The sequence below is a fragment of the Urocitellus parryii genome, chromosome 3, assembly GCF_045843805.1.
Source record: "Urocitellus parryii isolate mUroPar1 chromosome 3, mUroPar1.hap1, whole genome shotgun sequence".
In the NCBI taxonomy this organism is placed as follows: Eukaryota; Metazoa; Chordata; class Mammalia; order Rodentia; family Sciuridae; genus Urocitellus; species Urocitellus parryii.
Window position 1 is genome coordinate 170,981,356 of NC_135533.1, and position 28,000 is coordinate 171,009,355.

General features: G+C 47.0%; 1 protein-coding gene across 5 annotated transcripts in view; it reads left to right on the forward strand.

Moving 5' to 3' along the window:
- The window catches only part of Cacna1d (calcium voltage-gated channel subunit alpha1 D), a 460,416-nt gene that overhangs the window by 404,579 nt on the left and 27,837 nt on the right, over positions 1 to 28,000 (forward strand). For 3 of the 5 annotated variants that reach the window (XM_026388660.2, XM_026388664.2, XM_026388663.2), the window contains exons 27-37: positions 530 to 731; positions 2,690 to 2,848; positions 4,422 to 4,532; positions 12,485 to 12,568; positions 19,714 to 19,842; positions 21,992 to 22,057; positions 24,174 to 24,265; positions 25,087 to 25,246; positions 25,818 to 25,945; positions 26,082 to 26,178; positions 26,710 to 26,812. In XM_026388660.2, coding sequence (XP_026244445.2) covers positions 530 to 731; positions 2,690 to 2,848; positions 4,422 to 4,532; positions 12,485 to 12,568; positions 19,714 to 19,842; positions 21,992 to 22,057; positions 24,174 to 24,265; positions 25,087 to 25,246; positions 25,818 to 25,945; positions 26,082 to 26,178; positions 26,710 to 26,812 — 1,331 coding nt within the window. Of the gene's footprint in view, positions 1 to 529; positions 732 to 2,689; positions 2,849 to 4,421; positions 4,533 to 12,484; positions 12,569 to 19,262; positions 19,308 to 19,713; positions 19,843 to 21,991; positions 22,058 to 24,173; positions 24,266 to 25,086; positions 25,247 to 25,817; positions 25,946 to 26,081; positions 26,179 to 26,709; positions 26,813 to 28,000 lie in introns of all 5 variants that reach the window. The other 2 variants (XM_026388662.2, XM_026388659.2) reach the window with 1 other exon arrangement.

Here is a 28,000-nt window from a genome sequence, read left to right on the forward strand (position 1 = left end):
ATGGGTGTGTGCATCTGTATTGGGGGATCAGCTGAAGTCAGAGTGTACATTTCCTACTCCCATTAAGAGTTCTGCTTGATGTATACTTCTTATGTGTTGTGCATATTTTGTTTGAGAAACTCCCCTCAGTTCTTTGGAAATGCTTGGGTCAGATACTTATTGTCTTTGCCAGCTGTGTAGTTTTCGGTTCCTCCGGTATGTTACATGATGTTCGTCCTCTCTCCTCTGTGAATAGAAAGGAGTGTTACTTGTGAAATCTTTTCATTTTCAGTCCTCAAAATAATTTCTACATGATTATATTGTAGGTTCCTCTCCTCTGGGTGTCAGCTTCAGGGCCTGAGGCTGAGGAGGGGCCTCAGAGACCTGGTTGTATCCAGAGTCCTTGTTGGGTGGCACCCTGTGAGGAGATGAGAAACAGTGCCCACAGGAGTTCAGAAGAACTCTGGGGACATCTTGGGGGAGGCCATGGGCTGGGCCACTTGGGCGGAGTGGGATTGGGAGGTCCTTACTTGGTTTTTCTGCTCTCCAGGTTGCTGTATAAAGCCATTGACTCAAATGGAGAGAATGTTGGGCCAGTCTACAACTACCGAGTGGAGATCTCCATCTTCTTCATCATCTATATCATCATTGTCGCCTTCTTCATGATGAACATCTTTGTGGGCTTTGTCATCGTAACATTTCAGGAGCAGGGAGAAAAAGAGTATAAGAACTGTGAGCTGGACAAAAATCAGGTTAAAGTCACACACTATGCTTTTGTCCCTCGAGCAAGAGCTGAACATCTCTTTTACCACCCTGCACTCAGAGAAGGGTGCCCCTGGGCTCAGCCCTATTCAGAGCGCACTCTCAGCCAGTTTGAGTCATGCCTGCTGAGTTAGGCTTCCATATACAAAGCAGATTTCATGATTGTAAAACCCATTTACAGTTGCCTTAGTGAGAAATCAGAGAATACTTAGGCCTCCTTCCACGGTCATGGCCCAGGAATGGTGGCATAGAATCTTATAGGGCCTTTTGGCCTGAGGCCAGTATATACCCATTCAAGTTTCCAGTCTCTACCAGGAGACTCTTTAGTATCTGCTTAGGCCAGACTTTCTTTACCATGGCACTATTGATATTTTAGGCTGCATAATTCTTGTTGGTGCTTTCTGGGCACTATAGGATGTTTAGCAGCATCCCCAGCTTCTACCTACTAGATGCCAGTAGCATCTCCATCCTCCAGTAGTGACAACAAAACATTCCTGGTCATTGCCAGATGTCTCCTGGGGAGCAGATTTGCCCCTGAGGAGGAAAACCCCTCTAACACCAGAAGGGAAGTCAAAAACTTTAAACTGGAGATTAAGGTTTGAGTGGCATCCTTATTTCTTCATCTAACACTTTGTTTTAACCAATGTGGTAGAAATAGGAGCCTCTGGCTCTGCATGGTGCGTTGATGCGGCCAGGAGTCCTGTGCTCTGGCCCTGCCTGCCTGCATCTGCTTTGTGACATTAGGTGCGTCTCTGCTCTCCCATCTCTAACTGAGGGCATTAAGGAATCACCCCTTAGAGGTTCCTTTGAACCCTAAAAAAAAAAAAAAGTGTGAGATGAAAGCCTGTTCTGGGAGTTTCCCTAGTCCTCTTTTGGTAGCATTTCTGCTTTGGTGATGAAATAGTAAGTAAGAATGATCCAGCAGCCTGGGATTTCAGGCTGTAGCTATGCCCATTATAGAAATGTGAGGATATTCTTGCTTGGTTTGTAGGAGAACTTTCCTTCGGGTTGTCAGGGTGTCCTTGCAGATCCCACACAGTACAGTCTGAGGGAGCCTGGCCTAGCCCTGTACCCACTCATCTGCTCCAAGAAAGATGAGGGCAGGGCCAGGGCTGTGGATGGGCACCTGAGGTTCTAAACAAGCTTGAATTGGGTCCCTGGTGTCAGTATGTGAGGTTGGAATGGTACCAAGTCCCAGACACAGGGAGCCTGCCTGCATCTAGAGTCAAAGCAGGAGAGCAGGTGCAGAGCCAGGGCCTCTGGTCTGACCTAAAGGCTCCTGGGGATGGAGGCTCTCTCTGGACTTGATGCAGAGGGTGGACCAGTCTTTGTCCCTAGAGCGAGTAGGAAGGATAGGTCTCTGGATAGACACAAACTTAGTTTAATCCAGCCATCAATACCAACCATATCCTGGAGATTCTAAATCCCTGAAGCTCCCAGATAGATGCATGGACAGCTCACCATGAGTCACACATTCTGACTCCTGAGAGGTGTCTTATGTGGGTCCATCTGAGCAGCCGAGTGCTGCCGTTCTCAGGGACTAAGTCAGCCCCTCTGGCTCTTGATGAGCTTGTGCCTGTGGGTGTTTGGCTTCCTGTCCCCAAGGACAGCTCAGCAAAGGACCTGGCCCAACAGTGGAAGGGAAAGGCAGTGATGAGGCCTGGAGCAAGTCTGCTCTCTCGTGCTCACACTGCATGTCCTCAGCATAAAAAGCAAAAGTTCAGAATTAGTTTTTTTCATAAGCAAAATGGGGGCTCTGCTTACTTCCTACGTTGCAATGGTAGTGCTGGAGGCTGAGACCTTGGTGGTGCTGTGGCAGGAAGGGTGGTGGCTTCTAGTTATGTTCTATTTAGGAGGCTAGAGTGAACTGTTGCAGAGCAGATGACCACTGTGGCTCCTTCCCTCAAAGTGCTCAGAACCTCTTCTTTGCCCTTTTCTGCCGTTGCAGCGTCAGTGTGTTGAATACGCCTTGAAAGCACGTCCCTTGCGGAGATACATCCCCAAAAACCCCTACCAGTACAAGTTCTGGTACGTGGTGAACTCTTCGCCTTTCGAATACATGATGTTTGTCCTCATCATGCTCAACACACTCTGCTTGGCCATGCAGGTAAAAATGGAGACAGCTGTGGGGACCAAGTCTGGGCATTCTGCACAGCCCTGTACCCCAGATTCTCAGGGTGGAGTGCTGCCCCCTCACAAGAGGATGGGTTTGATGTTCTGATGAGTCCGGGTTATAGTATGGCCAGAGTCCATTCTCGCTGACTCTTACAGTAGATGTTTAAGATCACTCCTTTGTTTGAGACCATACAGCATGATGGTAGGTAACATTCCCATGGATCCCGCATGTGGCTTTCAATTCTATGTGGGCCTCTTGTGGCCAGGGAATGGTTAAGTACTAAAGTTCTCCGGGGTGCCGCAGCGCATGCCTGTAATCCCAGCGGCTCAGGAGACTGAGACAGGATTGCGAGTTCAAAGCTAGTCTCAGCAAAAGCAAGATGCCAAGCAACTCAGTGAGACTCTGTCTCTAAATAAAATACAAAATAGAGCTGGGGATGTTGCTCAGTGGTTAAGTGCCCCTGAGGTCAATCCCCAGTACCCAGAGGCGGGGGGGAAAAAAAGGGACCAAAGTTCTGGACTTGAATAGGCAGGAACTTCAATCCTGATTACTCCTTATCAGCTGGGTGACCTTAGAAAAGTTATCTAATTCCCTGAACCTGGCTTTCTTAATAGGTAATATGGGGAAATCTGACACACCTACCTCAGAGATGAGGTTTAAGCTGAATTATTTGTATCAGGTGCTACACACCATGAACACCCAAAGTCAAAAAGCAAACCCTAAGTCATATACTTATTTTCAAGGGGCTTTCGACCATGGCAGTGGGGAATTTTATGATTCATGAAATCCTGGGTTTGATCTGAACTATAGTTACTTCTAGCTGACATCAGGGGCAAGGAATACATTTCACTCAAATTGCCTGAGTCGGGGTTTAATTTGGTATCAACAGTGAATGTTTTCAGGAATTATGTTGACGAGTAGCTATCACATTAGGACAGCAAGCAAAGATCAAGGTCTAGATCCAGATTTTGCCTGGACTCTAAGAACTTGTCAAACCAACTCTCCTTGCAATCTGGAAAATGGTTGTAAAGACAGTCGAGGATAAATTTTCTGGCACTTCCTTACCTGAAAAATTCCTTATGAATGAAAAAGAGCATTTACTGTTTAAGATCACTCCTTTGTTTTAGACCATACAAACTGATATAGCAAAAAGTATAAAATCAGAGTAATTCTGCCTTTTATTAAACATAGACCTAAATGGCATAGGATTTATCCCTAATCAAATTTTGCTTTTATTCATAGACATTTTGGTAGTGTCTGCATTGTGCCTTAATCAAGGGCCTGAGTATAAGCTCTGCCAGAAGAAAGGGTGAACTCCCCTTCTCCTGAGCTGAGAGAATGGATTTGTTTTTCCCTCCATCATTCAATCATCCTCATCTTGTCATGGACCCCCTGGGCTTGGTGGGAGTTTACCATGTGACCTTGCAATGCCGGTCGAGTTGGGAGAGGGTGCCGGACCATGGAGATTGCCCACACGGTTGCAGAGAGCTGGGGAGCCTCCTTCTGCGAGGGTGTGAGATCATGGCCAAGTCTCTGAGAGCCATACCTCTGTCTTCCTCCACAGCACTATGAGCAGTCCAAGATGTTCAATGATGCCATGGACATTCTGAACATGGTCTTCACTGGGGTGTTCACTGTCGAGATGGTTTTGAAAGTCATTGCATTTAAGCCTAAGGTGAGTTGCTCAATCACTCAGAGAAAGCACCAGTTTCCTATTAGACTTGTGTTACTGAATTGCACTCAGTTGTTGTGGCTACTAACTGGGTTATCACCTGAGAACATTAAAATCTGATCAGGGCATCTGTATACACACAGGAAAATCAGTTTGCAGAAACAAAACCTCATGAAAACAATTCCGAGAAAAAGAAGAGGAGAGAATTGGGAATCTGTAGGGGGGAGATTGTTTGGAAACCTGATTTTCTGGTTCTAGAAGAGCATGTCTCATGCTATCTCAGGAAAACCTTCATTCTCTGAGCACTGGGGAAAGGTCCAAATATGACCATCAGAGTTTGATCCTGATTTTACTTTCAGATTTCTACCATGAAGACTTTGGTTTATTCTTGCTCTGCAGCACACCTTTCACATTTTATGTAAAGTTCGAGAACCAACTGCAGACTTCTCACAGTCATCCCATCTTTTGTTTCATTTAGAAAAATTGCACTCGACTGTAAGAAAAATGGGATGTGAAATATTAAACCACACTGGAGGGCTCAGCATATCGTCTTTCCTTTTGGAGGACAGTGAATTCTGTCCCATGCTCACCAAAGGCTATATCAGAAGAGGCAGTGTAGTTCAGTGTCCAAGAGCACAGATCTGGAACTGGACTGGATTCAGATCCTACTCTGCCACTTACTAGCTTAAGCAAGTTTCTTCACTGCCATGTGCCTCAATTTCTGCATCCATAATATGATAATGCTAATAGTCCTCTTTCATGGACTGCTGTGAGGCGTGAAGAAGTACCATATTTAGTGCCTGGCATGTGGTGCCAGCTGCCACCATCACTTTCGTCAGTGATGCTCCCTCATTCTAAAACCCTAGACACAGTAGCTGAGCTGAACTATGAGGCATTTGTCCCTCAGCCTCCTCCTTAGCATAGACCCAAACTCTAAGAGTTAGAGGATGACAGAACCCAGTGCTCTAGTTATTGGTTCTCTTTGAGTGGGGTATCTTAACAACATTAATTTAAGTAAGACCATGGATTAAGAAATAGTTTCACATACTCCACAGTTACATGAAATTCTAATTCCAGACTGTTCCTTTCTTTAATTTGAATTAATTTCTATGCAATCTTTATCAGATCTTTGTGGACCAAAAAGAAAGGACATTTGTAAGTGATTAATTGGATGATTGCAGTGGGGTCAAATTGGGCACCTTATGCATGGCCAGATGTTACCTACTGTGACTTGTCCATATCTACATACATAAACATTTCCTCCTTTTCCAAATTCATCTTAATTTCCTTTGAGATTTTGGTTTGCTTCCCTCTCACCTTTACTTCTTTGAACAATATTTGTCTGAACTGATGGAAAAGGTTGCAGAGTAAGAATATGGAAAGTACTTGTGAAATGCATGTGGAACCCACCTATGGAACATTTCCCAGAGGCCCTGTGCCATGTCTTCCTTTGCCTGATGGTTAAACTCAGAAAGTTTTGAAAGCTTGAACCAGGCTGAGGAGAAAGTCCACTCACAGTATGTGAGTGAGTGAGAGTGCGCTTGTATGTATGCACACATGTGTACTTGAGTCTGTGAGTGTGTTTGTATGCACGCCTGTGCATTTGTATGCAGGCCAGTGCACCGGTGGCTGGTAGCACACTGCTTAGCCCAGGAGAGTTCTGTGGCGTGTGAACAGATGGGTGATACCCAAGGGAAATGAATAGCTAATTTATAATCAGTACTGAGAGATCAGAGTTTTTAAATGGGTGATTTCCGCCACACATTGTATTGCTTTGCAGTTTTACTCAGCAAGATATTTTCATAGCACAAGATGACCTCAAATTACAGTTGAGAGAACTTTTCAAATAACAACAGCGTCCTTGCCTTTGGAGAGCACCCAAGCCAGAGGAGATGGGTCCTCTATCACTGTGTGCCTGGTGGAGCAGGGGAAAATGAAATCACCATGAAGCAAAGCTCTGCTTGAAACCTTTATTTCTTATTCTTCTCTTTGATGTTTATAAGCCAAGTTCAGGTGAGGGTGGTCTTTTACAAAGAAGTCAAGGAGGCTACCTCTGTCCTCACAGTGGGATAGTGGGCCAAGGAGCAATGTTGTCAGGGCTTCAGAGACGGGAATGTGCCAAGGAGGTGGCCACAGGGGATTTCAGTCTCATCTCAAGAGAGTCTTTGTCCCCCTAAGGAGCTCTGTATCAGAGTCCTGGGGTAGCTTTCTCCACAGTAAGAGCATGCCTTCTAGGAGAACTCACCAGCCTCTGTTGGGAGAGACAGATTGCTGTTGTCATATAAAACCATTTCAGAAAGTGAAATCAGAAAAAAAAAATCCATATTGGTAGGTAAGAAGGCATTTCAGGATGCAAGGGTTAAAAAAAATTGAGTTTCCTAATTCTGAGAACTTTTTATACATAAGGAATCTGAGAAATGGGGCCTCTTGGGAGATAGTGCATTTAGAAGGAAATGGTTCAAGGCCATGTAAGGTCAGTTACCCAACACCCACAAGCAGGAAGGGGATGAGGTGGGAAACCCAGAGGTGAGAGATTCCACAGTGGGGAGGCAGTCTTGCTTCATAAGAAGAGTTGTTTTCGAGCACTAGACAAGCAAGAGTAGAAGGTGATGAGACGCCAAAGAGCAAAAGAATTGGGGAAGGGCAAGCAGAACGCACATTTTATTGCACCCCACAGGGGAATCCACCTGGTGCACTCTAGGTTGTGCTTTTGACTTGGAGTTGATCATGCAGCTGTAGGGTTTGGAAACATAATTCAGGTAAGAGATGAGCCCTGTTCCCCTAGCCTTCACCTCCAGGAGAAGCTACTGTAATTCTGCAATGAATTCTTATGCTCCAAGGAGAAAGGTTTAGGAAAGAGGGCCTCTCCAGAGGGTTGGCTCCAGCAAGTATAAAGAGCACATTGTGGAGTCAGAAGGGCCTGACCTATCTATTTCTGGATACCACCCACCTGATGTTTTATCCCAAAACTTGGTCCAGATCCAGGATACCTGCCATGGTTGTGGGATTTCCTCCCAGTGAACCACACCCTGTTCCATGTCTTAGTCCTTAAGCCTTTTGGTCTTAGTTCTGCCCTGAAAATGTCTAATTCACACTCCTACCCACTTGGGCTTGGAAAAAGTAGAAGAGTTGGGTTTGGTGCTGTTCCTTACTTCTACACAGAGCCAAAGCACAGTAGGTTGTGGGTTGCCTGGTCTCATCCACCTCTTGGGTAGCACACCCTGCTCCAGGGCCCCTGGCAGGAGTAGGGCTTCTTAATACAGTTCCAACATTCTTCCTGGAATATGTTCTGCACCTCCTGGAAAGAAAATTGGATACTGCCTTTCTAGTTCTTCAATGATGACATCTTTCCAAGTGATTTCTTTTCAATGCCAAATAATACTAGAAACCAAGTATTACCACCATTAGAACTTCACATTGGACTTTCTGATGGGTGCTTTCATCTTGTTCCTCAGTCTCAGCTCCCTCCCAGTCCTCTTCTCTCCAAGTAAGATATGTGTGTACCTAGGGCTGTCTCACCAGCCTTGCCTACTGTCCTCTCTCCTGGGCAAATGCCTGCTTTCTCAGAGATCTCCCACCCATGGAGAGCCCTTTCTGTACTTATTCCCTTTGTAAATAACAAACTGACCAGGCTACTCTTCTGGCACTGGCCACCCATTGTTCAAGGAAAAGAAATGTGATTTTCTTAGTCTAATATTTGAAGTCCTCTGCAAAACACTTGTATAAGCACATTTCTACCTCCTTTCCTGCCACTCTCTGACATTCCTTCTGCTCCACCCCATCCCCAAATGTGAAGATGCCACTCCTTTCCAGGTCCACAGACCTTATTCTGGAAGCCTTTAAGACCCACTGGACATTACCTCCCCAGGAGACACATCCCTGCTAGCCCAGCCCAAGCCAACCTTTCCCTTCAGAGGTACCTCTGAGAGATGCTTACCATGCAGTGTTGCTATAAACACTGCTGAGTCTCTGTTTGCTGATAAGCAGCTGCTCAAGGTCACAGGCTATGTTTGGGTCCACAGTACTTCATGTGATGCCTGCTACAAGGTGGTTACTCAGAGATTGGTGAAATGAAGGAAGGAATAAGTGCTTGAGCCTCTAGGCACAACTTGGCCAAAGATAGCACTTGCTTTTCTATCGATTTCTAGGTAGAGTGTTTGCCAAAGTGGGATATGTTTCCTATTAAGCCCCACTTTACCTTTGGAAAGGTTTAAGCTAGTCACAAAGTTGCTCATTACTGTTCTACCATAACTTGGCACCACGGGTCATCACTTGGGTCAAATATTGCCCAAACAGTCCCTGCCAGAAGTTAGTAAGTGATCTGGCTGCCATGGTAAAGGACAAAGGGCAGGTTGTTTGTGGAGGGTTTCTTTAGCTCTGCAGATAAAAGTGAAGCCAGGCAGCAAAAGGAATCTGGACTTGGGCTGAGTTTCTTGTTTTCCATTTGCAACCGTTCTCCAGACACTGGCCCTTTGCCATCCTCAAGCCTGCGCTGTATCCTGGCGAGGGGCCCAGGAATAGTCGTAGCCCAGCCTCTGCCTTCCAGGAGCCTGCTGTAGGGCAGGAGACAGACACTGACAGACAGTCAAAACAGGGTTCTTAGAAAGAATGGAGCTTCCTGACTCTAATGTCTGCATTAATCTGGTTCATGATTTAGGTTTCCAGAGTCAGAATTGTTTCTGAATAATGGATATGATTGCATGTGGTGGGCTTGCTTGGTCTTTTTGGGTAGGTGGAGCTGAAAAACAAAAATAGAGAAATAGATAGATTTGATTGCTCATTCCACTGGAGAGTTACAGAATTTGGTGGAAGTGATCATCAGCCAAGAGGAAGAGCATGGAGATGGGCCCTGGGTTAGGAGCTCTTGTCTTATCTTCTGGTTACCCAGATGCTGTGGGCCTTTGGTGGGGAAGAGTGGGGACTGAGTCATGCTCACTCCAGCAGTGATTTCTTCAAAATAGGAGGCTGCTAAACAGGGAAACAGTACGTAGGAAGAAAAAGAAGACTGACATTTTCTGCCTCTCCTGTCCTCCTGTCAGAGCTACCTGCACCAAGTCAAACCTCCTATAGCCTAGATTAGGGGTGTCAACTTTTGGTCCATGAACTATTATGATTTGGGTGCCATTTTGTGAGTGTGAGGGATTTTCTAGAGTGTCATATTTCCAAAAAGCTCCAAGACCCAAAAGAAGTGTTAAGCCCCTGTCATATTAATTCAAAAGGATTTTATCCATTCTGGTGAGTGATGATTGCCTCCATGGAGAATAGCTTGTAGGTGGATGGGAACAACCCTACAGTAGGAGCATTGATCATTCAGGAGAGGGACAAGCTGTCAGGAGTAGGACAGCTGTCAGGAGTAAAATCCCAAGGCTAGTGGGAGAGCTGTCTGGCGCAGGAGGGAGTGGTGGGTTTGGCCTCTGGCAAATCCCACAAAGTAACAGGAGAGAGATGCGGTGCATGTGGTATGGGTTTTGTGCCACAGGAGAGAAGGAAGGATGCTTGGCTTTTACTGCTATGGGAATAACCTGGAGCTCTAGTGTCTACTCATGACCAAGCATTTGATTAAGGCATAAATTCCTCCCCACAGGAGAGGGGAGGGGTTGCCACATTCCCTTTAGCTTCTGAGATGCTCTTAAGTCCATGAGGGAAAAGGGCAGTTTCTGCCCTTCTGTGTAGTCTGAGGCACTGCTGTCCATCAGAGAACTGCTTGTTACCTATTTGCCACAAGAGAACCATGGGCACCTCAGCTCTGGCACTGAAGGCACCCTCTGACTCAGCTGCCTTCTGTGTCAGGAGACCTTGGTGAAGGACACACACACATCTTCCTTCCCATCCTGGGGCTGGCTGTGTATCCCACCTCTGACCACATCATGGTCTAGACCTCAAAGATGCCCATTTTCCTGCAGTGTGGCCAGCAGAGAATCATGAACTCATAAGAGGACAAGCTGAGAAGTACAAGTGGTGTCTTTGAAGTAGAACTTCTCCTTATACTTGAATAGGTCATTGGATTTGCTGTAGATTAACTGCTCCTGTTAGCTTCTTAGGCTGCTGATAGGGGGCCAGGAGGTTGACAGGCAAGAAGGGACAAGTATGAGAGTGGCACTGTGATTGTCAGAGGGGGACAGGCTGAGTGGGTCAGGAATCATGGCAGGTGGATGGGGAAGTCTTCCATTGTTTAGTGAGAAATTAAAGCAATAAACCATGAGAGTATAATGGCTCCCCCACGAATAGGGGGAATGATTAACAGGCAGTAGAGTGAACATCCCTACTCCAGTTATTAGGGCAGTCAACATGCCCACATTTTCTGTAGTGTTACAAAAGGCTGTGGCCCTGCAGTGGTTTCTGCTAGGCCTGCGTTTACTCACAAGTTCCTGCGACCTGTCACTTCAAAGTACCTCCTGTTCTTAATACAGTACTAAATGTACCATTATAAGAATCCAGGCCTCTCTTTATAGCATTCACACCTGAATTTTTATTTCCAAAATGTGCTCTGACTTTTCCAGAAGATACTCATGGGCCTTTGCAGTCTGGTCCGTGGCAATCAGAAGCCTCCTGGCTCTGTGTTCAGTCCTCCCCCACCACTACTATGGAGGGCCTCCCAGGGGTGTCAGGAGACAACGGCAGTGGTTTAGCACCTACTGTCCTGGTCCCAGAAAAAGATGTAAAATTTCTTCACATATGGTACATATACATGGATTTGTAAGCCTCGTGTTTAAGGATGTACCTTAGAGCTGGCTCAAGCTACAAGGACCTGAAAAAGCAGTAACTGGGAAAGACCAGTAAGGTGCAGATTAATAGAGAAAGGGACACATTCACATATCAAGTAGATTCAAGGCACTGGGCTGGATGGGGCTGGTGGAGGTGGGACAGAATAGTCCTCACCCTTGAAAGGCTTTCATTGTGGTAGATGTGCAGTGTTCAACAAGAGAGAGAAAGAGAGACAGACACACAGACAATGTGTGGGTTGTGGGCAGTCCGGAGGGGCTGAAATTTTTCTGTGAAGGGCTAATATTTATCTGACCCTGAAGGAGGAAGTAAACTTACGATCAAGTTGGGTTGAGGAGTTTTGGATTGCAGAGGCATCTGGAGGTGGGGAAAAACCTGCTCCTGTTTTTTGAGGGGCAAAGAGGAGTCCTCTTAACCTGGAAGGTGAAGAGAGAGTGGGAGAGCAAGAGCTGAGGCAGAGGGTGGAGCCTGCTGACAACGTGAGGCTTCTGGTGGGGCCTTTGATAGTAGTCTTCTCCTCAGAGCCCGCCTTGGCTTCCCTGTGCTGATTCTCCCGCCCCACAACCAAGACCTCTCTGACACAGAGCCATGCCTCAGGGCTGTGCACACATCTCTGCCCGTCTCTCTGTCTGCCCCGACCTAGTTGTATCCCCATTAGACTAAAATTTCTTTGAAGCCAGGGACTGTTCTTGGTCACCCTCGTGGTCATACTTTCTGGACCACTACACTTGGGGGAGGGCTGCTGGTTTATTTGAAGGGGCCCGGAAAAGGAACCAGATGACTGTTGACAGTGCTCTGTAAGTGAGAGAAGAGAAGCAAGTGGGTGATTAAAGAGCCTCAAAAGAGTGGGAGAGCCTTACCCTTCTGTCAGCTGATGAGGGTGTGAGATCAGCACACAGGATGGTAGGGTATGGTTGCCCTCTGTCTGCTCAGGGCCACAGGTCTGTGCTCTGTGTGTGTGTGTGTGTGCGTGCGTGCACCTGTGTGAGTGCGTGTGTGCATGAGTGTACACCCATCCTCTTTCACACACATCCCCTCTCACATGCAGAGGTACACAAGCCCCCTCTGTGCCCTTTCCACCAGTGGACAGTATTGTTGCCCCCCTCTTTGGCTTTACCACCCAACCTGGTTGCCATGGGTGCTGTGGGGACTCAGATTATGTCCTCATATGATCCGTGTGATGTTTCATTCATACGTGCTCATGAACGTCTGCCCCTGCCTGCTCTGTCCAGGGGTATTTTAGTGACGCCTGGAATACGTTTGACTCCCTCATCGTAATCGGCAGCATTATAGACGTGGCCCTCAGCGAAGCCGACGTGAGTATGAGCCTGGTGTGGCCTGCACCCTCCTCTCTCCTCTGTCTGCACACTCTGCTCCCTGCCCTGCAGTGGTATCACCTGGACAAGTCACAGATCCCAATTGTACTCGATTCGAAACTGAGCATTTCCTAAAGGAAAGCTGTGGGAAAGACCCCTGTAGAGTAGAGCCTTCACCCAAAAGGCCTTTGCAGACACAAACCACCTTTGCAGGGCTGACTTTCTGGCCGCACTGACCCCAGGCACTGGTAGGCAAGGTAAGCTAGGGTGTCTCTAATTGTTTTTATTTGCTGTGTCAGAAGTGATACCCAAAGGGATATATCTACGACATGTTTGTCTTAGGGCAGTTTTTCAAGTAGCTGAGTAGCATAACGCCGAGATGTTCCCCTTCGATAACACTGTCCTTTTCTCTTTTTTCCTGTTGTGCTTCTTCTCCTCTGTGGCTTCTGAATGCTTGCCCTAACAGCACTATTTCACTGATGCATGGAACACTTTTGATGCCTTAATTGTTGTTGGTAGCGTCGTTGATATTGCTATAACTGAAGTGAATGTAAGTAGCAAACTTTGTGTCCTACCATGTGATTGTTTTCATTAAGTCTGACATAGAAGAGACTAGAAGCTCCCCCCTCCCGCCCCCATGAATATCCAGCCATTCTGGAAATCCAGGCACAAATTCTTGTTGCAAGATGTGAAGGCCCTTTATAGGCTCCCCTCCCCCACCTCTGTCTTCTTCTCCTGAAGAAGTGGGACAGTAAACCTGGAATTTTTTGTTTTGGAAAGAGAACGATATTTTTAAAGATCTTTATATTAACATTTTAAGGGCTAGGAGTTGATCGTATGTGTAATGTGAATGCCGCCAATCACTAGTTGTGTGATCTTGGCAGGTCACCTAACTGCTTTGTGCCCCAGTTTTTCCAGCTATAGAATAGAGTTAATGTATGCCCTTGTGCCCACAGTGTTTCTGTGGAGGCGCAGAAGGGAGACCCCACAGCCACACCTGAGTATGTTGTGGTCCTTGTCTATACTCTGAGTCTGGCTGGTGACACTGGAGAACCTGCCAGGCTCTGACTCCCCAAGGGGTGATGCTGGTAGGACCGGGGCAAGGAGGGCCTGCTGCTTATTGGGGAGAAGGTCAGTACTCCTTTGTCACATGCTGCTGAATCTTGATGAGGGAGCATGTGTATAGCAACTTGCTAGGTGAAACAGGCCTCCTCCACAAGCATCCTGAGAACCCCTTCAGAAGTAAGCAGCTTGAGAAGGGGCGCACCACTCCCATCTGGCTCCCGTGGTCTTACCCACACCCCAACTGAAGGCCCAGGCAGGCAGAAAGGCCCTGCTACCTGGTCTGGCCCCAGTCCCTCAACAAGTCTTAGTGGGTGTCCAGTGTGTGTGCCCTTTGAGGGGACAAGCAGAGTAAGGGCAGGGACTGTTGTGTAGTCTTGTCTTCTGCTCCATGTTGCCAGTGCAGCCCTGCCCCTCCCAGTGTTCTGCCTGGCTGACCTCTCAGAGTTGAGGATTCTTGGGTCCATCCTGGTGCCCAGACAGCCTGTATATCAAATGAGGATGGTGAAACCCCTCTCTGTCCCTTTATGAGGCCAGGCTGATTCTGTAGTGTGACTAGTGGGATAACCACCAGTCTGGCAATCACAAGACCTGGCAGTTCAAGCCCTACTTCACGCCTGACTTGTTGGACCCAGACCTCAGTTCCCTCATGGGTCCTGTGGATTGAGTGAGGCCCTCCCTGCCTCACAGGTCTGTTATGGAGATAAAATGATCTGAATATTCATAAACATACTTGCTAAGAAAACAAAATGTTAGGGAGATACAACAGTACTATTGTAAGTACAGATTTTCCATGTGATAAGTGAAATGGACTTTAAGATGTTGCCATGTCCAAGAAGGTATGATTCAGACTTTGTCACACCCATGTCCACGTCATGACAGGATTCTGGAATGGTATTTAGCTAGGCCTAGGCATAAACATCTCCCCGCCTCCTTAAGTCCAGACTTATGTAAATTCTCCTTTGTGTGACATATTCCATAAGGCAGCTATAAAATGGCCATTCGGGATAAGATTCATAAATGAATCTTAGTTATAAAATAGACTGGGCTGCCATGGACACAAGTTTATAGCTAGACGTCTGCCTGCTTAATCATCTCAAGTATAAAGTGCCTGCCACATATATAAGAATTCCAAAACAGATCCTAATGTAGTGGGACTGGGACAGAGATGGCCTATGATGAAAGTGAAAAAATTCAAGAGCTCTCATCCCAGCCAACCTCCTCAGAGCACGTGGGGCCTATAGTGCTGCAGCACTGGACAGTGTAAATGCTTAGTTTCTGGGTACCAGGATGTAGCCAAGGTTGTTCACCAAATGGGCACCTCGCTTCCTTATGCTGCCCCACCTGCTAGCTGGCAAAGTGGCACCGTGTGTCCAGGGCAGCACCTGGCTTCCTGGCTGCTTCACATGTGCTGGGGGCCAGCTCCTCCCACCATACCTGTCTCCCCCTCCCCTGGCTCAGCCTCACCCATCAGTGTCTCAGTGTTGTCCTGCTTCACTGTGCATCAGGAAAGGGCCAGATGACCACTCAGATTTCTAGGTAGCAATTGACAATTGAGTATCTGTACAAGACAGGCTTCTGCGGGACCTCTTCATTCCTGGCATTAGTGAGCTTTTTAAAATCACTAATGCCAGGAATGTCCCTAGACTTTGCTCTCAATCAGTGACCTTTTCCCTGCTCAGCTGTACCCTGAGACCAAACACTGCTCAGCCATGCCACATTAGTTTCTTGCCCTGGGCTGGTATAGTACCATCTGGAGATCTCAGTGTTTCTCCACTGAGCTTTGGCACAGAGGAAGTGCTCAAGGCCACCTCATTTATTTAATCTTTCAACACACATTTCTTGAGCGTCTACCATTTGTAGGCCCTGAGCTAGGCTCTGGAAAGACCCAAAGATAAAAAGACTAGATATTCTTAACCTCTGATGGTATAAATACATGAGAACAGGACTGTTGATTCCCACAGGCTCCCTACCCCCATGCCTATGGCATTCTCCAGGGGAGCAATACATGTCACACCTTGGTGGCCTTGTCCCCTGAGCTCCTGGGTCACCTGAGCATGAGCACTCTTGGTCTGTGTTGGCTGGTTTTAGCTTCCATATGTCATCATTTTTTGCAATGCTTAATCTGCTGTACTCTCTCCCCCAAACTCGGTTGATCTTTCTTTTCTGTTTCCTAATTGATTTTCATGTTGGTTTTATTTTTAGAAAATTGTAGCGGCAAGTATATATAAACATATATACGGTGAAGTGATTAAAGCTAAAGCACTTCTAGAGACTGTATTCTTGTTTTTGACTTCCCACCTTTGGTTTTCACTGAGTTTCACAGGACATGCTAAGGATCAGTCACGGTCATCTAAACTGTTTCCCTCCCATACATGCATTGCTGTCTCTGGCCAGAGCCTGAGCTTGTGCCTTCTTGGTCAGTCACACTTGGCTCTGAGACTTGCCAATCCAAGAATCAATTTTCTGGCCTGGAAATGAGAAAACAAGCTTGCAGTTGTATTCCTTGTTAAAAAAAAAAAAATTGGATGGCCCTTTGCATTGTCCTGCATGCATGCTCACCCAGTGCTCTCTGTTCTGTCCCCTCCACCCACACACACCCACCCTGCTTTTCATGGTTTGACAGCTTTCATAGTCTCGTCTCCTTCACATTTGATCATAACATCACCAAGCTGCTAAAATATTGGACAACAACTGGTAGGCTCACTTCTGCTCCCTCCTGGATGCTTGTTTGTTTCTTGAATGGTAAAATGACCCAGCAGTCCATTTTTATGACCCAGAGATTGTTGTCACCAACATTCTGTCTTTCTCCATTGTTACTGCATGGGAGGCAACAGCTTGTTTAGAAATCATAGCTGCCTTTGCTTATCAAAGGGTCTGTAAAGAGCAGGAGCTTGCTCTCAGGACCCAAGGATTGTCCCTGGCTTGTCAGGTGCTCAGTTTGGACCAGGTCACTATAACTTCACTCAGCTTCTTGTCTTGACCCCACAGTTAGGCTGCCCAGCTCCCCAACTCCATATACTGCCCCTGTCCCAGGAACCAGGTAAAGAACATAACCTCTCAGCTCCTGAGGTAGTCTCGTCCCAGTCCTGAGATGATGGTGAAATCCCTGCTATTAAAAACTGATCACCCCATCTGCAGGAGGACCTGTTCCCTAGGTAGCTTTTCAAAAATGGCCTTCTATCTCATGACCCATGGACAGTCCTAGGAGTAAAGCATAGTGTCAGCTTACTTGTGTCCCATCTCCATCAGCTGCTATAATTCCCAGGCTTCCAACCCTTCCACAAGGAAGGTGGAGAAGAATTTCTAATATCTGCATCCAAGTACCAAGCCGCCATCAACTCCAAAAGAAGCCTCTGCCCAGCTGTAACAGCCTGTTTGGGCTTTTCTAGTGGCCTCACTCTATGACCACTCTGCTGATGTGAGCTGTGACAAATGCTTGGCCCAGCCCTTACTCTGGGCTAAGCAGTACTGAAATTCTCAGCTCTGGGGGCACATTAGAATCACTGATGTACTTGTTAAAATCTCCATAGTGCAGGTAGACCCCCTGATCAATAATAATAATAATAAAGTCTTTGGGTGGGACCTGGGCATCAGATTTTGTGAAAGGTCCCAGGTAGTTGGTGTGCAGCCCAGGATGAGAGCTGGCCTGCCCTTTCCATTGGGCTGACATTTGTTGTTTGGGAAAAGCTTTTCTCAGTGGCATTCCAGTTGGGAAGATATTTTGGCAACTTGAACTGTCCTCCCAGTGCCGCCAGCTATCCCCCGCCTTGAAGCAGTTCTGTCTGCCACTGGCCTGTGGTGGGAGGGGGTGATGTCGCAGGCCACACTGGGGGTGCATGCAGCCTGGTGTGCTGTTTGTCCGGCCCTTCCTCTCTGGCATGTTGTGCTGTCTCAGACCTCAACAAACACTATCTCCTCCTCCTCTTGGTGTTTTAAAATGAGAGTTCGGACTTCACAGTCCCTGACTTGTCACAATTCAAAGATGTCAGTTAAAAAATATACACCTTGAAAGTCACTTTGGCTGCCAGCTTTCACCTACACAAAGAAGGATAGTGGCAAGCAGAAGACGGGGGCCAGAAGTGTCTTCTCAACCAACACCTCTCCTTGTGGTCTATGGGTCCAACACATTGTGGGGCATTTCAGTATTGTCACTGTAGCATTCTGTCTTCTGCACACTGGTCCCCTGAGCAGAGGCGAGCAGAGGTGTGTATGCATGCTCACACACTCACGTACACACCCCAGCTGTGTGGGCAAGAGTGACGTCCCCCTCGGGGAATGATGTGGGAGACGATGAGAACTTTGTAAAACAGGTTTTTTGGTTTTTTTTTTAAGTCTTAAGTTTGAAAACATGAGCTGTCACTGTAAGGATGTTTGTAGATAATAGAGGAAAATAAAAATATTGACCCTGGATTTTGACGAGCCATTACCAGCTTCCCATCCTAAGCATCCCAAGGTGGAGCAGTGACCCTTTCTGACTATCAGACCTGTTCTTGGGTTCAGACCCCTTGTTCTCCATGAGTGTAACAGAACTTTCTGTTTGGTGTTGGGAGGCAGCCCTTGATGAGAGTGAGGCTTCAGAACCAAGCCTTTCCTTCCCTTTGTCCCCAGGGGATGAAGCCATCTGAGCGGCATGCACACATCCCTTAGGTTGATAGGCATACTGGACAGAAAGCCTTTTTTTAGAAGCCCCAACCAGATGAACCTCTTTCCTTTCTGTCAACTCCTGGGTAGACCTGCTGCTGCAGTGGAGGTGGCAGCGCTGCAGGGAAAAGAGACTGTCACATCCCAGTTCTGCTTCAGTTTAGAGTTACTGTTTAAAGATGCCTCCGGGGATAGGCGAGAGTCTGCCTCTGCCAATGTCTTACATTCTTTTCAACACTTAACAATTGATAGGTGCCTTGCTGGGCACTGAGTGGAGTGAGGCAAGGCCCCTGACTTCCCTTGGGGTGAGGAAACCAGGTGAGAATCAGCTGTAAGAGTCTGCATCCTGGGGCCTGGTGACAGGAGCCCAGCCAGCCCTGGGATAAGGTGGAATGGCTGAGCTTGGGGCAAGCTGGTCCTCCACAGGGTCCTGCAGGCCTGGGCTTCCTTGCATCTGAGCAGTGTAAGCTATAAGTCAGACAGTGCAAGCCTCTGGAACCAGTCTGGTCTTATTCTGGCCAGTCTGGTCCTGCTCCTAAGCAGCCCTGTCAGAGGCCATGGTGGGAGGCATTTGGTCCTGTGGGAAGGCATGTGGACCCCAGGCAGGGCCACTGTTTGCCAGTGCAGCTGGAGTTGTCCTGTTGCTTAGAGTTAAAGGTGGCTGCAGAACAGTGGGCTTCTCTGAGCTAAGAGAAGCGGAGGCACCCTCTGTGCTTCTGACTTTAGGGACAGCTGAGGTCTGGCAGCATTATCTTTTACTGTTGTCTGTCAGCCGGGACCTGATGTCCCTGGATATAAATTAGAAAACAGTAGTTTGCACCCTGCCGATGGCTGCCCATCCAGTTAGAGTCACTGGCGTTTTCTCAGGGAGGGAGCAGGTGTGTTGTCCAAAGACATTAACCACACATTTTTAAAAGGGTGGAATGTTCTGAATCCCTTCTTCCTTCCCACCTGATTAATCCAATTTTTAATGTTTGATTTCTTAAAGCCAACTGAAAGTGAAAATGTCCCTGTCCCAACTGCTACACCTGGGGTAAGATCAGTGACTAGTCCCCAGGGGCTGGGCCTTTTCCTTGAGTTTATTTGACCATGTCGAGTTTTCCACTGGTTTTTTCTGTATTCTCCATGATTGTCCTTCCAGAACAGTGTCTGCAGTGGTTTGCATTCATCATCAGTGTCCAGCACTCTTGGCCAGCCCAGCGTTCTCCTCTAACACAGTAGAACACGTGGACATGCATGTGCTGTGTGGACAGTTTTTTCAAACCTTGTGTTGTTAGCATGTAACTTTTCCTTTCATATCATGCTTTTTAAGGTGAAAAGGCCCTAGAAACACATCTTCAGTTCTTACCTCTGTCACCTTTGCATCTGTTGCTGTTTTTCTGAAAGTGTTGCATGTTCTACTTTCCATTGGGTTTGACCTCTCCATGATAACCCTTCAGAACTCTGAAGAGAGCAATAGAATCTCCATCACCTTTTTCCGTCTTTTCCGAGTGATGCGATTGGTGAAGCTCCTCAGCAGAGGGGAAGGCATCCGGACATTGCTGTGGACTTTTATTAAGTCCTTTCAGGTAAGAGAAAGCCCAGGCTTTCTGTTTCTTTGGGAAGTTCACGTATAGGTCAGTGGTTGTCCCTTGTCCTGGGGGCCCCAGACACATTCTCCTCGCGTTGACACTGTGTGGACCTAGGTGGAATGCTGGAGAGATCCAGCCCAGCACTGCTCGGGTCACTTGCCTAAAAGGAAGCAGAACAGAAAGCAGGAAGGCCCTGTGTCTCAGAGATCTGGAACATTCCCAGGATGGAAAGAGATTTAAGTCTCTGAGCTCCTCAGTATCCCCAGGATGCCCAGTGGTGGTGGTAGTCAGAGAGAGGAGTGGGTCCTGCAGACTTCCTGGAGGCCAACAGCCTCACTCAAAGATGCTTTCTCCTCCTGTAGCTGCAAAGATCCTGTCAGCCAGTCTAGATACAACTAGAAATAATGCCAGCTGGCCAGGCCACTGTTAGGTCTCTGGTTATCCAGTGCCTATTGGGATTCGAGTTCAGGGCATTTAGGCCTAAGGCAGGTCTCTTTGATTACCTATGATTCCCTAGGCTGGTGCAGCCCATTTCTAGTCTATTCCTGAGCATAATTGGCTTCTCCTCTACCTTCCAGTATCCTACCCCAGATATTCCAGTCTTCTGGATTGAATCAGTTGTGGAGAGGAAAATAAATATATTCCTGGTAAAAGGTGCACCCATTGTAGGGAAATTTTGGATTTATAGAAACATTATAAATTGAACCTTGCTTCTTCATTTTATTAGTCAACTATTTCATCCAAAACTCATAAATAAGTTCATGTGAACAAATGAAGCTTTCCAGAAATACATCAAAAAGCTGAAGTTTGCCTCTCACCCATCTCTGGGGTGACGAGTTTTAACAACCCAGTAAGCATTTTTTGACTTAAGATCTTAACCGGTTAAGGGAAAAAGAGATGGCCCCTGGGGAAAAGGAAAGGTGCAAAAACTCAGAGAAGGTATGTCACAGGTCCTTTGGAAAAGGATGAGGTTGGAGGACTAAGAAGTGCGGCTCTTGGCACTGAGGCAGGGCAGAGTGGGGACCCAGGCAGCCAGCTTCTGTCCAGGGAAGGCTTGAAACCCTCTCCAGCTGTACTTACTCCTGTGTGGACTAACTGCTATAGAATAGAATGAGCTCAGGCAATAATGTCACTCTTACTTTTTAAAGAAATTAGTAAACTTTTTTGAGATTTGATAGATAATCACAGATTACTGATTCACACTGAAAGACTGTGCCAACAAAATGGTTAACTGGTAATCTAGAAGATAAATACAGATTGGTGTGGTGAGAAGAGCCCACAACTAACTCCATGGGACTCTATCAAGCAAGCCAGGGTAGGCCGGCAGTTGGGGTCCACAGCTGGTGCAGGTTTGAAGCTGGCCTGATAGTCTACTAGTTCCTGACTTATCGATGAGCTCTCTCAGATAGGAGAGAAAGAGGATGCTTTCAGTGTGTATACTTGGAATTAAGCACATCACATGGAATTAAGCCCAGCAATGGAAGAACATTGGTTTAAAGAATGGGGGTCTGATCAGACATACACACTTGTGTTGGGTGTTCCTGAAGAGAGCCTAGGCTTGACGATCACCCAGCTATCTCCTTTTCTTCCCACCCTGACTTTGTAATTCCTTCAGAGGTGTACATTTTATGAAAGGTATTTTGCATCCTGTAGCTACCATCAGAAATTGGTTCTTCCCCTCTGACTAATTCTATTTTTAAGACTTCACCCTAAGGAAACACTTCAGCAGAAGCAAGGTGGAAAATCACCTTGCATAATGATGTTTCTTTGCAACCTGATCTTTGCCCTGTGCAGACTGCCCACAAGAGAAAGTCCAGGCTTCAGAATGACTTGATCTTTAGTAACTTCATAGATGATTCCCATAATGGATTTAAAGCTCAAGAGACTGGTGTTCCTATGTTGAAAATGTTTAGGGTTAGCATACGTTGTTGACGATGGAGAGTGGTAACACCAGGCATATAGGGGGTTGGGGATTTGGGACTGAAGTAGTTGTGCTGGACTGGGATTAATATTTCTTCCTCATTCTGTGTTCCTTCACTATACCATGAGGGAAAGAAAAGAAGTGTGTGGCCACTGTGTAGGTCTTCTTGTCGTGCTGAACGGGCATAGCAGCCCGGTACTGAGTCACACAGTTCCTCTCTTACAGGCGCTCCCATATGTTGCCCTCCTCATCGCCATGCTGTTCTTCATCTACGCAGTCATTGGCATGCAGGTGAGTGCCAGGTGCTTCCTGGGAACCCTTTTTTCAGGGTTGCCCCAAACCTGTGGTATAATGTACCATGGCCAGGAAAAGTCAAGAGATAAATGCATTGGCTTCAAAAGAGATAGGGAGATGAGAAAGATGTGGTCCCTCAGGCAGAAGCTCCTGAGGATGGAGGCTGTGCCAGAGGAAATCAGACATGAAAGATTGTGGAGAGGTGAAGAAGTGACAAGTAAATCTGTGTATTGTGGCATCCCCACCCCCACCCAGTGTCTTGGAAGAATTAGCTGGTTGAGAAAATTCATGGCTCGTTTCAGTGGTGGTGGGTGATAGGAGACCACAGAAGAAGGAAGCCATAATTGTCAACGTGGAAGTCATGTTTTCTGTACTTGTGTAACTCAGAGGAGACTTGGTAATGCAGAAAGTCTGATGATACCCTGAAATGCTATTCCTTATCATAAATGGGATTCTTATTTGAAACAAAATTATTCCAGATTCTTCATTTGGGACTGAACTGGAACCATTGTGGTACCTCAGCTTTCCAGAGAGTCATGGTACCAGACTCTTTTCTGTGACCATGGTCTAGGGACTGAGCTGCAGCATGCTTCCCATTCCTCCTGGGCTTGAGAAAAGGATTGGGCCTTATTAACAGCCAGGTCCTAACATCAAGTGTGCAGCTGTGGTGGGGGGCTCCATGGGTGGAGGGAAACGGAGAATGATATGTGGCTCTAGATGTCCATGTGGCCTCCTTGGTTCTCCCCTTACAGATGCTGTCTTTCTGATAAGGGAGGAGCGTGAGTAAGATAAATTGAGGTGATTCTAGGGAGAGAGAAATAGTGGCATTTATTTATTTATTTCCTGGAGACACAGAAGTATTTGCAGGTCTCTAGGAATCTTACCAGGAGTTGGGAAAGGATTGGTCCTACTCGAACCCTTGTAATTGAGCCATGTGTGATGGATGCCATGCATCAGGAAGGGTCTTGTGTAACAGACAAAGAGGTACCTCAGGGCCTGTAAACTACATCACACACCCCACCCCAGGTTCTCCTAGCAGGCTTTGGCCAGTCATCAGGCTCTTCCTAAGCCTCAGAAGAAAAGCTGTTTGCTCACTGGCCACTGCCCTGGAGGTGCAGCTCACTCTCCTTCTGGAGGGTTGCAGGCTCCTGCCCACTGGCACCCCATTTGTGCCCAGCCTGATATTTCATTTATCTACTTGCCATTCTTCTTTTCATTCCCCAGGACACCTGTGCTGTGTCACCTTTGCCCCTTTGCAGGTGCTGGTCCTTGTGCCTAGAGCACTCTTCAGCTTCTTTCACAGACTTCTGTGAAATAAGTAGACAGACTTCTACATATTCTTCATTTATAAGTGTAAATGTCACCCCCACCCCTCATGATCTTTCCTGACCCCAAGTCCCTGGATTTGGGTAGATGAGCCTGTTCCCCACTTCCCTGTGGGTCTGGACCGTCCCACACTCACCATGTGAGCTTGTCATTGCCTGGTTATCTTTGTAGTCTCTCCCCAGAGCAGGGACTCCTTAAAGATGAGACTGCTTGTCTGGAGCACCATGTGCTCAGTGTTTAAGCTAGTACCTGGCACCTGGGTGTGCCCAGAAGATCTTTGATGAATTAACAAAGTGCCAAATCCTGAGAAAGCCCCAGTTGGTCAAATCTGTCTTCATCCTAAATTCATGAGTGTTGTTGGTTTTTTTTTTTTTTAATGTGACTGTTAGTCAGCTTTCTGTCACTATAATGAAATATCTGAAACTTAGAGAAGGTTTATTTTGGCTCATAGTCTTGGAGATTCTAGAACATGATCCATTTGGCCCCACTGTTTTGAGCTTGTGGAGAGGCAGCACATCATGGTGGCAGTGAGAGAAAAAGTGGAGAAAAAGCCTATAACAGCATGGCCAGGAAGTAACAGATGAGGGGCCAGGGCCGTGGGGTCCCCTTGGAGAGTACACTCCCAGTGATCCACCGGCCTCCTGCTACACCCCTTAAAGATTCCACCACTTCCCACCAGTGTCACTCTGGAGACCAAGCCTTCGAAACACAATCTTTAGTGGACATTAAAGACTCAAACTGTAGCAATGACAAACTCTATTTTTTTCCTAATAACGTCTCCACCTAGATGTTCGGGAAAGTTGCCATGAGAGATAATAACCAGATCAATAGGAACAACAACTTCCAGACGTTTCCCCAGGCGGTGCTGCTGCTCTTCAGGTGACAGTCTGTGGGTGGTGTTCCTGGGCAGGTAGTGCCAGTCTCTGTCTTTCTCTGGGCTCAGAGTGACATAGGACATGTGTCATATTAGAGCAGTGTACCTTTCCCAATAATCATGATGGCTTTTTGCCTTTGCTTTATATTCTCGAGAGAACTAGCATTTCAGCGACAGAAGGATTTTGTCATATTATTAAAACTGCTGGGGCCATATAGGTTGTGGCTGGGAGTTGGAAGTTTACTTACACCACCAAGAAAATTGTGGAATACCTGTTTATGCATGAAAGCATTCACCAAAACACAACAGGGATGAAAGAAACGAGCAGAAACACAGGGGCCTTTTGCACAGCCAATAGGGAACATACTAAGATGTACAGTTTCAAATTTTATGGAATTGTTTTTGGCCCCAGTTAACTTTGGAAACCAACTATCTTACAGGGAGAACTTTCTAGAAATTATAGAAGCAATTTCTCGTGTCTCCAGCAAGTCATTTGCAAACTGGGTGGTTCTTTCTTTGAAACAAAATTAATCAGGAACGATCTTTTAAAAACTACAAGATGAGTGTTTAAAGTAGAGAAGACACAGAAAAATAGATATTCATTTATAAAAAAAAATTGGTATGCTTATATCAAATGATTGTTATAAATCCAAGAGGCCAATATCAGGACCTCTGTGTGGGAAGGTGCATTTGAAAGTAAGTAGAAATTTCAGATTCTCAGTAATTCAAACTTTTACTTAGTTTGTTCTAATTAGGAACCCCCCCTCAACAGTTTAAGCCTTAAATCTCTCCTTCCCCTACTAAAGCCCTTTCTCGATCTAAAAAGGTGTGCAACGGGGGAGGCCTGGCAGGAGATCATGCTGGCCTGCCTCCCGGGGAAGCTCTGTGACCCCGAGTCCGATTACAACCCTGGAGAGGAATACACGTGTGGGAGCAACTTTGCCATTGTTTATTTCATCAGTTTTTACATGCTCTGTGCGTTTCTGGTAAGCAGTCACCACAGCTCTCCTCCATTTACAGTGCCTGTGTAGCATTTGGGGTTCAGACTAGTGACATTGCCCTGTCAAACTCTGCAGGAAAGTTGATGTGCCTGGGCGCCTTTGGCAGGGGAGATCTCATTTAATCAGGCACATGCCACTACCACCTTGGTTGTGAGCAGGGATTGGGTGCTCACTAATAAGCTGGGGACAGTTACCAACCATCCCAGCTTCTTGGGGCTTCTGGTTCCTTTCTAAAATTTCAAAGCTTCTGCACATGGCTTTAAGTGACTTCAGAGTATGAGTTACCTGGTGGCAATGAAATTATGAGCTTGCAGTGAGCTTCAGAACACCAGCTAATGCATCCACCCACCCCTCCTGGGATGATTCCAAGCCATCCAAGAAAGCTAAAAGCCTTCCCTTTAAACATCACTCCAAGGAAAAGGGTTTATAGCCCCTTTTGGGTACTTGGAGATGTGGGTTCAAATATCTCATGTCCATGTAATTAGGAGGCATATAGCAGAGTCTAACAGTGCATCCCACTACAGCTGAAGTTCCCCCCTCTGATTTCCTTTTTCAGATCATCAATCTGTTTGTGGCTGTCATCATGGACAATTTTGACTATCTGACACGGGACTGGTCTATTCTGGGGCCTCACCATTTAGATGAATTCAAACGAATATGGTCAGAATATGACCCTGAGGCAAAGTAGGTTTGAAAACAGTCAGTCTGGCTTGGATGGGCTATTTTGGAATGTCAACTGTGACTTTTGTGGAAGGTGGAGTGGGCTGAAATCTCAAGTCAGCTTCCACTGTCCCCTGACCTCATTGTCCTTTGCTTTCAGGGGAAGGATAAAACACCTTGACGTGGTCACTCTGCTCCGGCGTATCCAACCTCCTCTGGGGTTTGGGAAATTATGTCCACACAGAGTAGCGTGCAAGGTGAGCACATTCTGTTTGTGTGTCTGACAGCTTCTCTTGTGGGGCTCACGATTTCAGTCCGCAAACACTCAGTACACTCAGCCAGGCCTGTGTGAGGTGCTGGGGACACAGAATGCCAAGATTCTCTGGACAATTAGAACCCATGGGATCAATATAGATGTATATATATGTATACATGTGTTTGTGTGATGATACGTACCTGTGTATGTACACCAGAGTCATATAATTTGGAAGCTGAGAATCCCACAGTCTCATCAGCAAGCTGGAGACCCAGGAGAGCTAGTGGTATAGTTCTGCCCGAGTTCAGAGGCCTGAGAACAAGGGAGCTGACGGTGTAACGTTCAGTCTGAGGGCAGAAGGCTGTTGGCACACAGAATTAACCATCACAAAGGTGCTCCCAAATACCTGCTGAGTTGAACTTGAGGGCTAACAAGAGAAGGAATGAGGGATGAACAGAATAAACACCCCAAAGGGACGCCATTGTCACCCAGCATTGGCTTTCTCCTGAGGAACTTTTCATTCCACTTACAGAGATTAGTGGCCATGAACATGCCTCTCAACAGTGATGGGACAGTCATGTTTAATGCAACCCTGTTTGCTTTGGTCCGAACGGCTCTCAAGATCAAGACTGAAGGTGAGCATTCCCTGGGAGCAGGACAGGTGGCAGAAGGGGAAGGAGTGGCCACCTCTGATCTTTCTCAACTAGGCTTTTTCTAGGTAAAGGGAGCCCCAGGAAGGATCAGGAAGAAGAGTGGGAGTGCCTATGAGCAGGAGGCCACCCTGCCCTCCCTCAGTCCTCCCTGTCCTTCCTATCGGTTTCACTTTGTCCCAGAGTGTTTTGAGTCCATTTATTCTGCTTACTACTATAGCAGGAAAAGTAGGCAAGGTCCAGGGACAGAGACAGCCATCTCAAGTGGGCTCGCTCCAACTGTCCCTTAATATTGTGTGGTCTGCAGTGAGGAAATCTGCAATTCTGAGCTATAGCTTCTTTCTCTCTAAAAAGAAACTAAATGCACCTATTCCAGGGACAGTCCTCAAGGGGACTGAGGCACTGTCTGAGGAAGCCCCTCTGTACCCATAGCGCACAGTCAGCGCTTGGGGAATACTAGTAGGACCAGCATCTTCCTAGCTGGACCCTCAGCCCTCCCACACTGAGCTCTGTTCAGATCTGGCAAAACAGACCCTGGAGGGTGGCACAGTAGCCACATCAGGGGTGGACTGGAAGGCAGATGGCAGCCTGCTCAGCAGTGAGCGAGAGGAAGGGAGGAAGTGGAGACGTTGAGGGAGGCACTGGATGGAGGAGAGGGGAAAGGAGGCAGCAAGGAGCATGTGCCAAGTGAGGGGACAGATGTTGTGTACAACTCCAGGGTTCTATCTTCTAGTCTAAGGTGTGCCTCCTGTGGCTGACTTGTCTACTTAGCCACAGGCCAGCCTCTCTGAGGGTTCCAGGAGGCAGGATGGTCTTGCATGCCAGCACATTAGGTGGGAAGATGATCTATATATAGGAACAGGACAAGATTTTATGGCATCTCTGGGTATGTGCAGTAGGAACTGAAAGTTTAGGCTCAGTGACTTCCCAGCTGGGCCCTTGCCTTGGATGGAAGTGGACTGGGGGCAGCCAGTGAAGAGGGAAACGCCTCTGGGCTGGAAGCAGTGGGAGGGGAGTAGGTCTGGGCTGTGGGGGATCAGAGTCCAGAAGTCCTGAATTCCAGAGTAAAACAGGAATGTCCCCACCGTGGAGGGGCTTCCCCCTGGGAGGGCTCCTTTAATGTAGGAAGAACATTTGACCCTGGCTGGGGAGAGCCTATGGCAGGGAGCCTCT